Source organism: Calypte anna, chromosome 19 (genome assembly GCF_003957555.1).
Source record: "Calypte anna isolate BGI_N300 chromosome 19, bCalAnn1_v1.p, whole genome shotgun sequence".
NCBI classification, from domain to species: domain Eukaryota; kingdom Metazoa; phylum Chordata; class Aves; order Apodiformes; family Trochilidae; genus Calypte; species Calypte anna.
The window spans coordinates 7,819,153-7,835,005 of record NC_044264.1 but is presented as its reverse complement, the minus strand read 5'-3'; the positions used below and the strand labels follow the sequence as shown (position 1 = coordinate 7,835,005).

Below are 15,853 nucleotides of genomic sequence, written 5' to 3'. Positions count from 1 at the left end.
CTGAAATCCCTCTCTTGTAACTGGGTAAAAGTTGCTGAAAGACAGATTAGTCAACTTCTACTCTAATTATCTGCACTCTCCACGAAAATGCAGTAAAAACGTCTGTGCTTAAACTGGGCTGTAACAATGACATTCATCTTTCTTACAAATATTTATTTTGTGTGAAGGAAGAGAGAGCCAATCCATCTATGCCAATAATCAGCATTGTTTTCCACAAAGTCTCCTGCATAAATTAGTTTTATTGTGCCTGCAAAGTTGAAGACACTCAGATCTTTCATAAAGTAAAAACATTTTTTCCCTCTGAGCTGATTGAGTGAGATTGCAAGGGAAGAAAAGGGAGAACTAGAAGGAAACAAAAGGCAAGTAGACAATAAACAGAGTAATGGTTTTAGTTACACAGTATGTTATCTCCCTTTCACTTCACAAATAAGCAAAGGTTGACAAGCTTGTGGGAAAATATACTTAAGGCAGCTGAGATGGCAAAGCAGACAAGGCCAGGCAAATGCTCCAGTTGGAAGTGGAAGTGCAGACAGTCTGGCTGTATGATGGTGAGCAGTGCCAAAACCAAGTCAAAAGGAGCTTGCATGGTACCACTAAAGCTGTGAACTTCACCACTTTTCTCAGTGCTTGTATTAAAACTTCAGCACATGCTCAGCTTGCCCATAGTGGCAAGAAGTACCACCAGTGTGTCACTTTCAAGGGCTTGCTGGCAGGTCAGGCTAGGAAGCTTTAAAAACAAAGAGTAAATGTAAAAGAAAAGTAAAACTGGGCCCAGGGTAGGGAAACCAACTACCCCAAACCCTGAACACAGCTACAGATATTCACTACAGGCAGCTACAGTGAGTACAATTCAAAAAGAACTGGATGTTTTAAGGTTAAGAGTGTGTTAGGCTGCTTCTCTTTCTGGAAGCATTTAGTTAACCACCCTTGTCTGTGTTACAGAAATGCATTTGAGGTTCTTTCCAGCTCAGAACATCAAGTACATTACAGACTTGTTTACATTTGGAAATTAGCTTCAAAGCAAGCAAGTTTCTAGGAACATTAGTTGAATCTGTTGGGAATGAAAGGAAAACTTCAAGCAATAAAGAACATTAAAGCAGCAGTAGATCACATTTCAGGAAGTCCCAATTGTTCAGTCTTTCTGTAACAGCTGTGGCCAACATGAACCATAATTTGCAGCCCTATAAATGTCTCAAAGCCTAAGTGCATAGTTAAAGGAAAAACAGATAAGTAATTACTTGCTTCTGTAAAATACTGAAAAAAACCCATAATGATAAATGTTTCTTTCTACATTGTTTCTTTGCATCTTTCAAGAGAGAAACTTCTTTTCAGGAACCCTCAGGATGCCAAACAGCAGCTCTGAAATCCCAGTTTACCAAAGCAGAAATACTGCCAGCTGAGGACCACTTCACCTAAAGGATGTGTAAAGGATGTGATGTGTAAAAGAATAACAAAGCTTAGAACTCTGGAAGCCATTCTCCAGTGACAAGAAAGAAGCTCAGCTAGTGGCTTTAACCCAAACATAGCAATCCCATGAATCAGAAATAGATGTTCCACAGCATCAGTGCCTCCATACACAACACAGCCTGTACAAAGCCAGCAGCTTATGGCAGTCTGTAATGCTCAACTCATGACAGATATGTATTCACCACAGAACTAAGAGAATCTGTTTTCTGGATGCTCTTGGAAGCAAAGTCCTGTCTAATAAAACTGCTCCCTTCAGATACACAGAGCTGATGATTTGTCCTGTTGTACTTAGCCCTCACCTGTTTAAAGAAAGTCATTCCTACAGACTACACCAGATTTCCCTCAAACAGCATTGCTTGACTTTTTTTTGTTTAAACTGATATTCTTGATTAAATGTAATCAAATAACTCTCTGAGTTAAATGCATAGTAAGAAGTAGAGTGCATTTCCTTATTGGATAATTTCTTTTTTATTAAATCAGCAGAGCAGATGAGAGTTCTCACAAAATTTTCCCCAGACTGGTCAAAAGTCAAACTTAATTACATTGCACAAGAAATATGTTGTCCAGGACTGGTACCAATCTCTCCAGCTGCATCTCATCCTGAATTTAACTCACAACCAAACACTTCTCAGAACTCCAGCAATCCAAGCTTTAGTTCAAAACAGCTGAACTTCTTCAGCCCTTCCCAGTTGCTCCCATTTAGCACTGCAGTTCTTGGCCAGCCTGACTGGGAATGATCCTCATTTAAGAAATAAACTCAAAAAACACAAATTCTCTAGACTCATTTTTCCCTTCTAAATTATTTTGCTGGAAACTAAAGCCATCTCTATGATCACTCTCTAGACTTGTGATTTCTATTGACTTGCAAATCAGAGCAAAGTGCTCAGAAAGGAAAAGATTAGTAAACCAGGATGTTTCAGATCTAACATCTAGGAATAAAGCTGACCTAGCAAGGTGGTTTCAACTGCTACTTAAAAGAGATAACAAAGCTTTCAAAAATTGACACAGAGATCACAACATTACTGAAGCTGGAGTTGCTCTGGCCTAGGCTTCTACCTAGGAAAAAAAAAAATCAAACAAAACAAATGTATGTTGTGTTGCAATCATTAGGGAACAGTCTTGCCCAGCATTGCTTAAAATTCTCTTTACAAAAAACTACTTTTGCTCCTTCTTATTCTGAATGTAAATTTTACTTGCAAGGTGAAGCAGAAGGTAGCAAAGGTTAACAGAAAACCATATGACAATTCTGAAAGCTAACAGACAAACCCACTAGAAAGATTGAGGTGATATATTAAAGATTAAGAGGCAACATATTTGCCAAAACTTGCTGTGTTTTAATCCCAGATTTCCAACAGTTGTCTCGGGGGATGTAAAGTTCCAACCCAAATCACAGGCTCAGTGCAGTAGTTCCATTTAAAAGACATTAATTGAAAAAGAAGTCAAAACATTCATGGTTACTTCTGACAGCTGTTGCTAGAACTCTGGTGTACTGGCAGAAACATACCCTAGGTTTCTTTTTGGTTATGGAGTCCTCCTTTAGAACAAGCTGAAATTCTTCAAGGAGTCCTCAGTCAGCTGCCAAAGCAGAAACTGTGGCAAAGAAGCAGTTACTGTGTTTTAGCTCCAAGTTTACAGATTCTGTTTAGCTGCAGTTGATGACTGGACTCCCAAGAGCAACCAGAGTTAACCTGACAGCTTGTGCACTACTATTCTGTGATTAATTTTCTGCTATGTTAATTTGTGCTTTATTTGCCTTAATTTCTTTTTGGCTAGGAATACACTCCTCATTTTTTTCTGAGCATTAAATACATTTGGCAAAAGTTCTAATGATTTAGTGAAAAAGCACTGGTCCAGATCTTAAGGCTGTTTTTTACTGTATTACAGATAACTCCTAATTTGTTTTGCAAGTGCACCACATCAGCAGCTTCTAATATGTTCAGCTCTTATCATGTCTAAAGGACTGAATATTTTGTTAATTCTGACTAAATGTTAAAGTCTCAGCCTAAATGTCATTTGACATGTGCCTGTAGGATTCCAATAGCTTGCATGCTGCCAATTATTCACATAAAAGAGCAATGAGCCATGGAGAAATGTACCACAATAGCTGTATCACTCATTTTCTGTTATGTGAAATGCTGCACTCTAACATATACAGGAGGCACTAAAAGAGCCTGGACTGCTGCACAGCACAAAGGAAAGGCAGAACTGCTCACAGCACACCAAATATCCACCACCCTCACAGCCTTGAGGACCTGAAAAAGTTTTGAAACACAAATTACAGCACCCGGGCACAGCAGGGAAGCTCAGGGCTATGCAATGACTCCAGCTCTCTGGTGGGCCAAAATAAATTCTAACTTTGCCCCAAACCTTCAACACCTCCACTGCCTCAGCCCTTGCAGTCCAATACTGTTGTAACCAACCTCCCAGTTAGCAGCAGCTGCCAGGTAATATTTCAAAATCTTTCCAATTCCTACAGGGCAGGATTTTGCTTTTTATCTGAAAACTTGTCTGGACAGCATGTTTTCAGATGACTGTTTTCACACACAGTGAGGATGGATGCTGAGAAACACAAAGGTCTTAATCAAGGGGCTGGGGGGAAAAAAAACTAAAGATACTGAGGCATTCTGGTTCAAAAGACAACAGTTCAGAACCAGCTGTGATGAGAGCATGGAGGCAATGGAAGCTGTGAGACACCAAGATCAAGACACCCACCAGGATGCCTGAGGCAATTGCCTCAAGAAATACATGCAACACAAACAGATCAACTTGGAGTCCTTGGGTAAACCAAACAGCAATATTTAAGTCCCAGTGGTAAAACAACAGGTACAGATAAACAGGGCTCCTTCCTTAAGCATCACTAGCAAGAACTCATGGGCACCTGTGTATAAGCAAAGGCTGAGGTGCAGGTAGCAGAAGCACCACTGGTTTTGTTCCCATTAGGTCTCACTGCTTCCCAGAACAGCAGAAGCAGCTGTAGTTATTTTATTTGCTATGTTCCAACAAGCTAAGACAATAAACAATTTCTTTCTGTTCAGATACTTTCTCCAATAACACACTGGAAATCAGTTCTCCCTAAACTACTGTTCAAATAGCAAGCTTCAGGCTCCATACAGTGAAGACATTAATTCATTCTTCTAAAATGCTTTCTCCAGGACACATTACAAGCTTTCATGCTGATGGCTGACATTTTGAAGAGGTTCTGAATTAAATTATTTGCTAAAAGAGGCACTGTCTGGAACTCTAAGGCATTAGTTCTACTCGGCACACACTTGGGATCATGAACTACACAAAACTGTAAATTCACATCCTAAATATAGCACATTCCAAATAATTTACTGACACCTGCATACTTCAGTATAATCCAAGGAATTCCATATATTTTATATTGGTGAGTTAAAGGTTATTTTAGACTCCTTTTGCTTTTGAGAAACAGTGGGCTCCATTTCTCCAACTAACATGATGTGGGACTGTGTGATCTTCTGCAGGATGAATTGCTATGACATCTCATAGCAACACCATGGGAAAAGAGCTGGATTCTTATACCATTCCAGAGATTCAAGAGTGTTTTTTTAATTCTTGAAAGATTAGCAAATGCTTGCCCAAGAAGTTAAGTAAAAAAAATGTCTCAACAGGTTGTCTTGCTATCCATCTCGTATTCTGGGTTTTTTAATGCATTTCTTAAAAAAATTAATTTAGAGGTGAGCTGCACATTTTATTTTATTTTTCAGAGCCCTACTGCTGTAAAACATTTGCCTCTTACAGAGTTTGTGTTTAGGTCCATCCACAAATGCTTTCAGTCTTAAAACCACTGGTCTCCACACCCTGGTGTATGCAGGTGCCCAGCCTCCTGAGGTGGCACAACCAACCATGGTGTGCTCTGCTTACATAAAATGCTTAACTGCAGCTCAAACCTGCCAGCACTGCATGTAACCACCTTATAGAAATAAAGGTCAATTATCATGCTGGCACCAGAGCAAAAAGATTTTTCTGCCAAGCAATGCACATATAACATTCCCAGCACACTGGGGTGTGTCTCCAGATGAATGGGCAAGTCTAGTAATTTAACTCAGTGGACACTGTGTGTACTCTAGTAACATGTCAAAATGGTGTTCACAGGAGCTGAGGCAACAGCAGTGTTCAGATACAACCAGAGAATGGCTCCCAAGTTCCCCCCAGATTTAGTTAAAACCTTAGTGGTGTGCATATCTTTCCTGCACTGACTTGAGACTGGTCACAGAGCATGCAACAGGAACACAAATGAGCAGAAGGAACCTGCCTCCTGTGAAAACAATTCCACACGAAGCCTTTTGCAATATGTAAAATAATAATTAACCTTTCCTTCTCAGAAGATACATTTCAATTTGCTAAGCAGGGATTTAGCTTTAACCTCAAAGCACTGCCATTAAATACAGATAACTTCATTTAATATTATGAGATATAACAGGCAATGAAGATTAAGTATTTTAATTTATGCTTTTTCATTTGGTTTTGCTACTTACACTGCACACATCTTTTGCACCTGAAAACTTGGTACAATCAGTTCCTGGATTGTTAAGCTAAATGGCCTGCCAAACAGTGCATGTGAAATATGAGCATCTTCTTATTTCAAACTGTCTAAAGTTAAGGAAAGCTTCAGACCAACAGAACTATAAAAATAAAACAGACTCCCAGTCACACTGAGAACTTCCTACTGTGACACAGACTCCACTGGCTTCACTGCTGAGGAAAAAAAATTAACTTCTGTAACTTCAAAATTGCTTGAAAACCTGAAGTCCTAACTGCTGTTCTCTATCAGTATGCTCCCAATACTGTGGCAAACAAAAAGGACAGCACATGCTAGAACACGAAATGCTAAAGAAAATTAGTAGGTGTAACAGCCTAATAGACATGAGAATGCCTTGCATAGTGTTCGTTCTTGCTGGGTTATAAATTAATGTAATCACACAAGTTAATGATGTACAGTATTTCCCAAACACAGCCCTGTGCAGAAAGGGAAAAGCTTATTTGTGCAACTGTCACATTCCTTACACCATGCTTTGAAAAGCTATTTCTTCTATAGAAGCAGCATCATACTGCCAAGCTTTTTGTTTGCAATGAATGTATTTGAAATATATCCAAGGTATGAGACATGAGTTTTCCCTTCTCTTTGCCTTAACTGTTCATTTGATTTAAATGCAGTGGTGAACAAACAGCAGCATCCCCTTCCCAAATGGAGAGGACAGGCCAGAACATCCAAGAAGTCCTGTCACCCTAAGGGCACCCTTTTCTGTGGCAGAACAGAAAAGATTAAAAGTTATGTTTTTTAATAACCTTTAGGTAAAGAAACCATAGACAAGTGTCTATTCTCTCTTCCCTTGTGGATGTTCTGTGCAGAAATTAAAAGAAGCAAGAGCCTTTCCAAGGCTTAGAAGATGCACAAAGTTAAATCACCAAAATACAGACCTAGACAACTACACTTGGGTTGAGCTGCAAAGAAAACTGTAAATGATAAATCTGAAATTCAGCTGCTTACTCACACACCAACATCCTCAGTCAACAATTCCAGTTTAAGATGTCTGGATATACTATATTTAGGATGCTGAGATATTATTTCCACTTAGCAGCACTCAGGAAAACCCAGTCTCTTCAAGGAGCACAAGACACTGTACTTTCCCTCTCAGAGCAGCTAATACAATTCAAAATGCAGAGTTCTGGAGTCAAGACTTGGGAGGGAAGAGACTCCACACATCCAAATAGGAAGTTGGATGCACAGCCTGTTACTACATTACTGCTTGGTATCAAAAGTCAACAGAATTTAGTACATGTCCTGTAGCACTACACACAACAAAACCTGAGCCTGCCTGGAGTGTATTCTGTGAACATGAGTTTCTGCAGCTACAGAGATTCATACCTACACATCAGCTGAAAACCCTTTAGGGTGGAAATGTGTAAAGAGAGAAAACAGAAGGCTGTCAAAATGTTTATTTTGCATTTCTTTAACTATGTGATGCCCCTAGGGCTGTTTCTAATAATTTTTTCATAAATGTGACTCTATTTAAGATCAGAATCGAGGCCAGGAGATAAATGTGTAGCTCTTATTCAAGCAGACAAGTGGCTGTATAACCTACATCACATCACATTTAGTTTTACTCAACGTTTGCAGGCCTTAGGATACAAAAAATGTACTACTACAAAGCACAATACACTACCCCAGATAGGCTAGAAAAGTAACTCCTCCAGCTTATCAGGCAGAAACCTGGGAATAAAAAGAGGAAGATAATTTGAAGCAATGTAATACTTATTTCTCCTACTTGAAAAGAGTCAAATATCTGCTTGGCTTTTATACTTGATCCTCTCTTTTTCAACACAGCTAACAGCAATATCTACATGTGTGATCATGGTGTTCTAACTCCTCCATTTCTTCCTCACCATCACCCAGGGCTCTACAACACATTTCTTTGTTACAGAGATCCAAAAATGCTGCTGCTTTTCTACAACAAGAGTATTTTAAGTTGTATTGAGTTCTCAATGTCAGATGCTTCATCCATTCAGCTCAACTGCTACCAGTACATTTTCCTCCAGGTGTATTCAGTCACTATCCACAAACACCCACTTTCCCAATTAAATTATAGGGCCAAGGAATCAAGGCTTATTCAGGAGAACAGTTCCTGCCACTGACAGAGCTCAGAGCCCAGCCCACTGGTGCTTTTTCTCTGGAGACAGGACCAAACTACACAGACAGCCTCTGCAGAGGTTCTCAGACTGGCACTTGGCTCTGCAGCCCTGGAAGTACCTGTATTCCTCACAGCTTTCTATCCCACCTGATCATCCTGCTCAGATGATCAGAAAGAGCCAGTACAAAGAGCCTAAGAAGAGCCACTACAAAATAAATGCACAGTGTGTTGAAAATGAGACAACTCCCCTAATGCTGTGAGGGACTTGGGTTTATTTTTCAAGATACCAAAGTGATTACAGCAACAAAATGTATGGCCATCCAAAATTGTCTACTCAGAAGAAAAAGGCATCAAAATGTATTTTACCTGGACATCATAGAGAGCTACAATGTTCTCATGCTGAAGCTCCTGTAAAACAAAATATCTGTATTATGGCAATAGCCTGTATTTTAAATTTAATATGCTGATAGCCAAAGACAACCACATTTTACAAAGAAAGGTAGCATCTTTTTTAGACCAGCTGATGGGATCTGGAGGAAATCCCAGCTCTTTAGACAATATTTACAGGGATAGGAAATTAGGCAATATCTTCAGAGGTCATAAAAACATTTGGTTCCAGAACTTTTCTGTCTTGTTACATAAAGTACTACAGCACAAGATCCTTTAGAGAGTACTGAAGAAACTAAATTTAATTTTGTAGTCTCATATAATTTCTTGCTTAACAGAGTAACCAGTTACACTCAGAGTAACACCAGTTACACTTTTGTGACTCTGGTAAGTCAACCTTACCATTTTACAACAAAAAGGAAATCAAACCAAATAATACCAAATAAAACTCAGGACAGCTCATGCTGTCTTTGCAGCACACTAATACACCCAACACGCCAACTTCTGCACTATAATATGTATATACTACTATAGAAAATAGGGACATATCTAGAGAAGCCTGGAAAAAACCAGCAGTAATTATTCCTGCAAAGCTACATAAAATGAGACATGGTGAAGTTCAGAGAGCAGAGAATGCTGAAACCATCCAAGGAGACATCTCCATAAAACAGCACTGAGCAACTAGATGATGCTCTGTTTTATTTCCTTCATTAGGAAGCAGAAGACTGCTTCAGGAATCAAATTCTGCATGCCAAGTTTAGCTTTCAAGGCATCTTTGAGCACAGAAGATGAAGGAAGATACAAGGCTTGACGTTTGACTCTCAGCTATGACTTGTGCTGTTCCCACTGCAAGGGAAAGGTGCCACATGAGCCACCCAGAAGGACAAAGTTTTCTCATAAGTGCAATAAGCAAAGCACAGAGACTGGTTCTACAATGACTGTCCACTTTTTCCTGCACAAGCATGCCCATCTCATCTTCTGAAACCATTTCCAGAACCAAAAGAAGTATTTTTTTTTCATTTTTATTTTTTTCTCTTGGTCTTTTAACTCTGGATTTTTCCTTGAACTAGCAGAGAAACAAAACACAGAACAGCAATTACTGTGATACAATCCATGACCCGGAATGAACTAGGTCAAAAGTCTCTTTTCCTTTTCAAGCAAAGCAGCTTTAAACAATCACTGCAAATTAACATACCTTTAAGATTTTTATTTCTTTTCCAAGTAGGATTTGTGACTTTGACAAGTTCTTTTTGTTAATACTCTTTATGGCTACTTCCCAATCAGTTTTCTGGAAACAAACAAATAAGTATTGTCAGTTTTCAAAATTTTTTTAACTTTACCCACTAGCTAGTAAAGCAGTGGAGAAAAAGCTGCAAGATCACCCCTACTCTACCCACCAGTGATTACTCCATCACATGACATCATCAGGAACTATTTCATTCCACAATAGCTTAGACAGCTATTAAAATCCAGTTGCAGCTGCAGTGCTTTTACAGGGATTCAAAAGCATTTAAAAAAAAAAAAAAAGTAATCATCTCCCATTTATTTTTTGGTAGTGGTGCTATGTATTTGCATTTTAGTCCTCTCTCAATGATGGAGTTACTTCTACTCTCCTTTAAGGACTTCCCATTTTCATTCCCTTCTTATGCTCTACAGCTGAAAACTGCACAAGCAAACATCTGTTTATTTTAAGTAAACCTATATGCTGTCTATTTATATATAATCTAAAAATAAACTGCCTATTTGTAAGGTGGAAGCATCTCCATTGCCCTTTAAAGTTTGTGTCTTCCTTTCTCCCATTTTTTTTTAATATTTTAACCCCCACATCACTGCACAGTGCCTCTCCCAAGCTGTGAGCTCTGACCCAGTGCTCCAAAATGATAAATCTGAAATGCTGTTTTCTGGAAAGCAGAGCACTTCAGACACCAACACCAGAATAAACTCTCACGGTATCAAGAAACCATAACGTCAGGAATGAATATCCTGGATGATCAGCAAGCCACGCCAGGAAACCAGACACCTCAGAATTTAAGAAATCTTCAGCCAATCCCAAAGGAGACAATTTTCCATGAGATCCCTCGTTATCCAGCGAGATAAACATGACCCTCCCAACAAACAAAGGGCTCAGCCTCTCATACAGCTGCAACTCTCCTCTCGCCGTTATGTCAGGGAGCTACCCAACAGCAGGGAGGTAGGAGTGCAGATAGGCTGCTGGGGTGTAGTGTTTGGTTTTAAAAAGGAAAAAAAAAAAACCAAAAAAAAAAGGAAAAGACACGGGGTTTATGGAGGCCGGGAGCCGGCTGCTCGCCTCCCGGGCTGCCCCGGGCGCAGGCCCAGCCCCGGGCCCCGGCCCCTCAGCCCACCCCGCACCTTTCCGTCTCTCCCTTCTCCTTCCTTAAGATCCAGCTCACACGGAACTCACCACAGAACCGTCCCCACAGCCCCGCACCCCAGCTGTCACTCCCCCACTGATCCCCCCCGGGAGGGGCTCCCGAGGGCTGCGGCTCCGCCGAGCGACCCCGGCCCCTGCCCCCGGCTCGGGGTTGTGTAACCGGCCCGGCTCCGGTTGAAACCCATCGGTGTTTACCTTGCGGTGGCGACCTTTGAAGACCACAGCAAAGGCTCCGTGTCCTATTAGGTCCTTCTTGCTGTACTCAAAGTCCCCCACCACCTCCATCATCCCCTCAGCGGGGCATGAAGCCCCGGGAAGGAAGGAGGGAGAGGGAGGGAAAACAAAGGGGTTCTTCCTCCAGCCGAGGCAGCTACAGCCGCCTCACGGTAACCGGCGGCGGGGTGGGAGCCTGCCCCTCTCCTGGCTGCCCCCGCCGCCGGGGGCAGCTCCTCTCATACCGCGGGGGCAGCCGCAGACCCCCGGGCCGGCGGGGCTGCTGCAGGGCGTCTCCGAGACAAGGGGCTCCGTCTGGCATGGGGAGGGCAAGGCGGGGAAGGGAGAGGAAGGGGGGGGAAAGATCTCAGGGGCCGGGGATGAGGGGATAGCGCGGCATCGGCGCCGGGACAAGGGGCCTTCTCAGCAGGGAAGGGGTCTCGGGGCCCTAATGCTGCCCGCCCCCATGGCCCCGCCACAGCGGGGGCTGCCGGCGCCGCGGTCCCTCTCAGGGACCGAGCCTCAGAGCATCCAGCAGGGTGGGGAGAGGTGCGGCCCGCAGTTCCAGGGGTGGCTGTCGCTGTCGCTGTCACCGGCGCCCCCGCTACGAGAGAGGAGAAAACGAGCGAAGGTGCCGACGAGGAGGGGGGATTGAAGGGGTTGTCTTTCAGGCCGCTGCCACCACCTCTTGGGGCTCGCACCACTCCACCCCGGTAAACCGCACCCGCCAGTCCCGGCTCCGACTGCCCGGACCTCCGCACCACCCCTAGCATTTTATAGGCCGCATCGCGCAGGCCCCAGCACTCGGCTACTTCCGCCGGCGGCCAAAGAGTGCCTCACCCTAGTTAACCCGGCGGGAGCAGCAGCCGCAGTGTCCCTCCGCGTCGTCTTCTCAGCCTGGGCCGGACCCTTCCGCACCTCAGCCTCCCCTCAACCTTCTCTCAGCCTCCCCTCAGCTTCCCCTCAACCTCCACTCAATCCCCTCAACCTCCAGTCTCCCCTCAGCGTCCCCTCAACCTTCTCTCAGCTTCCCCTCAGCCTTCTCTCAGCCTCCCCTCATTTCCCTCAGCTTCCTCTCAACCTCTCCTCAATCCCCTCAACCTCCAGTCTCCCCTCAGCCTCTCTTCAATCCCCTCAATCTCCCCTCAGCCTCCCCTCATCCCACCACTCAGCCTAAGCCCCCTCCAGCCCTCACCCCCCACCATGGCTCCTGTGGTCACCCTCCCCTCAGGGAGGACAGTGACCCAAGGCCTTGGGAATCAACCCCTGTCCTCAGCCCAGAGCTGAGGCAGAGAGGCCAAAATCGCTCCCCCCCTTCCCCTCCATGCCTGTCTCTGACTTTTAACATTTCGCTTTTCTTGGCACCTGCCAGTGAGGACAATGCTGAGAGTCCACCAGAAGAGGAAGGAGAACAAAGGTGCCTCAGGAGCCAGCTGAGGGAGAGGCAGGGCAAGCACAGGGACAGCAGGCAGGTATTCCATCATCCTTCCCTGCCAGGGGGGTGATGCTGCTGACCCAGCACCTTCAGGGTCACACACTGTCCCCTCCTCCATTAGCAAGCAAGATTTTTATGTCAAGCCTAATACAAGGAACCTAAAGGAATGGAGAAGCAATGGAGGAAAAAACATGCAAAAGCCAAAGACACTCCAGTTTGCTTTCTGGCTTTATAAGGAGAACATCTCTGTAATTTACAGCCTTTGCCCCCCAGCACTTTAGATCAGCCTGGGGCTGTTTACAAGTACAAGCATTAAAAAAAAAACAACCGAAAGAACCAGCCACCACACACCAGTCACATGCAGCCTTTGACCTTCACCTCCAGGTCTATGTAATTACAGTCCTCTGCTTTCCATTCCTGACTGCTGTTCTCCATCACGCCACCTCCACACCTCAGTTTGACCTGTGAGTGCCTCCCCAGTATCCCCATCTGCCCCAGTCACCCTCAGCACCCTGGCACCCCAGCAACTGTGATTAACCACCCATTGAAGCTACAGTCAAGACAAGGTGCACATGGGGATCATGTAGGGAAAAGCTCTGCATAGCTTTGCTGCACCTTCTCTCACATGATACCAGGTCTGCTTTTAGCTCTGCCAGATCAAAATAGAGACTGAGCAGGGGGTTATGCACTTGGTCCTCTCCTTGCTCACTTATCTGCCTTTGCTTTCTGGCACTCAAACCCAAGCATTATGGCAGCTGTGTGCCATGTCAAAAGCTCCACAGATGGTCTCCTCCAAAGACAATGCACTTAGATTAAAAAAAAATATTCAGCAAGAGACTCTTAAGGGAATATTGACAGCTTTATGAAGGCCATTTTAAGCTCTAGCCATTATATGGAGGCATCAGAGGAATAGTAAGCTATCTACTTTATGCCAAAGAGATCCAAAGGGCTTTAAAACCACTCCAGACCAAACCTCTCTTCTATTTTCTGAAGTTCTGAGCTCCCATCCATAATCTGTTCATGGCACTGACCTGGCAAACACAACAGAGGAGGCAAAGCTGACCAAGTAATTTCAGCTGCTCAGAACACTCCCACAGAAGGACTGAGCAAGATTCCAAGTTAATCATAAATTAAGGTGCTGATAGTAACACACTTTCTAGTATGCATTCATGGTGCCCCTTTCAAACCAGGAAAAAGCCCTTAAGTCTCAATGTCTTAAAATATTCTGATTCAGGAAATAATTGCCCCGAGAACTGTCTGCTTATTGCCATCTGCTGGTCCTCACATCAGCATCTATCCCCACCCCAAAGTCAATGCCACAAGCTGCATTTTGGGGAAGCTAAAAAAAAAAAAAAAAAAAGAAAAAAATAGGAAAAAAAAATATATAAATGGTTCAGAAATAATGTTTCTTTTTAAGCAAAGCCACTTCAGGAATTTCTAAGCCATCCATTCTGCATTCCACTTCAAAACCCAGACACATTTCGCTTCAGTAGCAGCACATCTGATGTCCTTTTGTCCTCGTAATGGTGCTGGAGCCCTCAAGCAGGTTTGTTTCAGCACAGCAAGGACAAATCAGCCAGGAGTGGCAGGGAGGTTTGACCAGAATCACTAAACATGCTGCTGCTGTTGCACTGGGATTCTGATGGGATCTGAAGGGCTGAGGACTAAAAAACCACTCAAGGAAGGGCTGTGGGATTTGCATGCAGGTCACTGATTCGAGCTGGGTCTTTGATCACTGCCTGGGAAAGTTTCTAGATGTCAATATTTCCAGCACTGGTGGTCTAAAATAAACCTACTAACAGACATCACCTTCACTTGCTTTTGCTGAAAGAGGTCAGAGACTGAGCAGACTGAATTCCCCTGCCTTTCCCAAAGGGATTCTCATTACTAGAGATGCTGGGAGAGGATGCATGATCATCCTGCAGGGCTTTGTGCTTCTCCTCCAAGGAGTACACACAAATATTCACCATTTAGCATGGACAGGCAGCAGGAGCCCTACAGCACTCAGAGGGATGCACCACTCACTTCTGCCAAGCCATGCAGCAGGACAGTCACACACCCAGTGTGCTCAAAGAGCATGAGCAGGCAGTGGTACCAGATCTAACCAAGCACAATGGTCCTTCAAAAGCACAGAGTGCTGTGGGCTGTTTGTTTTTAACATGGTACAAGAGCTACAGCCCACTGACAGAGACCACCAGTTTAGTGTCAAGAGTGAAGAAAACACAGAATAGCAACACTGGAGATGGGTTTGTGGCTCTCTCCCAGCTGTACTAGATTGGCTCAGCCAAATTAAGTCTCTCAGATGTGGGCCAGGACTCATGATTACAGGAGCAACAGATCTAGGAAGGAATTAGCACCTTCCAGGTTACTTGTCTGAGCACACTGAAGTACACTTTCACCTGGCAGTAGCTCCCCACAATACAGACATCACTGTTCTGAGTTTCCCTATCCACCTTTCATCCTCAAATCCACTAATGATTTCTGCAGTAGGACCTTTTCTGCCATATCACCAAAATGCATCTTTCTGAGGTAAAAACAACACCTGAACGGTGCCTGGGTTGACCCAAAGAAGAGAAAACTTGCTTTTCCTCTTTTCCATGCAGAACAATGAATGAAGATTGTTTTCTTTCTGTTAATCAGATTTTTCTTGTATCTCTCCCCAGGCTATAAACATGCCCACAGAAGTTAATTACTGATCTGGGAAAACAATCAAGAGAGCAGCTGATCTGAGCCAAACACAAACATGTGGCTCCAAGGACCCAAGACATGGGCAGCACAATGTATATACCACTTGGTCATCCCTCCCCCAGCATGGATGAGCAGAGCACAGTCCTGAGAACAATTTTCAGGAGGATGCTAAAGCCCCACTTACCTAAATCTACCCCCAAAAGGCAGAAATCTTGCATCCTTTGGCTCATCTCAGAACTACCCCAGACAATCTACTCCACTGCAGATGTTCTTACCATTTGCTCCTCTCCTTCCATCATACTCAGGAATTTTAGGACAGGTAAGCTTTTCCCAGAGGACCAGCATGCTTCCCAGTCCTTATCATCACTGTCTTCCCACTGAGGATCTGTAACATAATTAATGATGGCATCAGCTGAGCTATCACAGCTTTTAAGAGAAAGTGCCAGACGGATCCATGGGACAGAGAGTTTCTGGATATGCTTACAATTATTCTTATATTACCAGTGAAAAATAATGGCATATCTTATGGTATGCTTAACCAGTAACTCGGGACAAACTGGACTGAAAACCAGCAGCAGATACTGAGATTCCCATCACACAGCACTGGAAAAGTTGAGG

The 15,853-nt window shown here is 43.6% G+C and overlaps 1 protein-coding gene across 1 annotated transcript in view; it reads right to left on the bottom strand.

Moving 5' to 3' along the window:
* ULK2 (unc-51 like autophagy activating kinase 2) overlaps positions 1-11,861 on the bottom strand; it is a 39,614-nt gene extending 27,753 nt beyond the window's left edge. The window contains exons 1-3 of the mRNA XM_030462158.1: positions 11,095-11,861; positions 9,703-9,795; positions 8,487-8,528 (exon numbers count right to left, since the gene is read on the bottom strand). Coding sequence (XP_030318018.1) covers positions 8,487-8,528; positions 9,703-9,795; positions 11,095-11,187 — 228 coding nt within the window. The 5' untranslated portion in view covers positions 11,188-11,861. The remainder of the gene's footprint in view (positions 1-8,486; positions 8,529-9,702; positions 9,796-11,094) is intronic.
* Between the last annotated feature and the right edge of the window lie 3,992 nt (positions 11,862-15,853).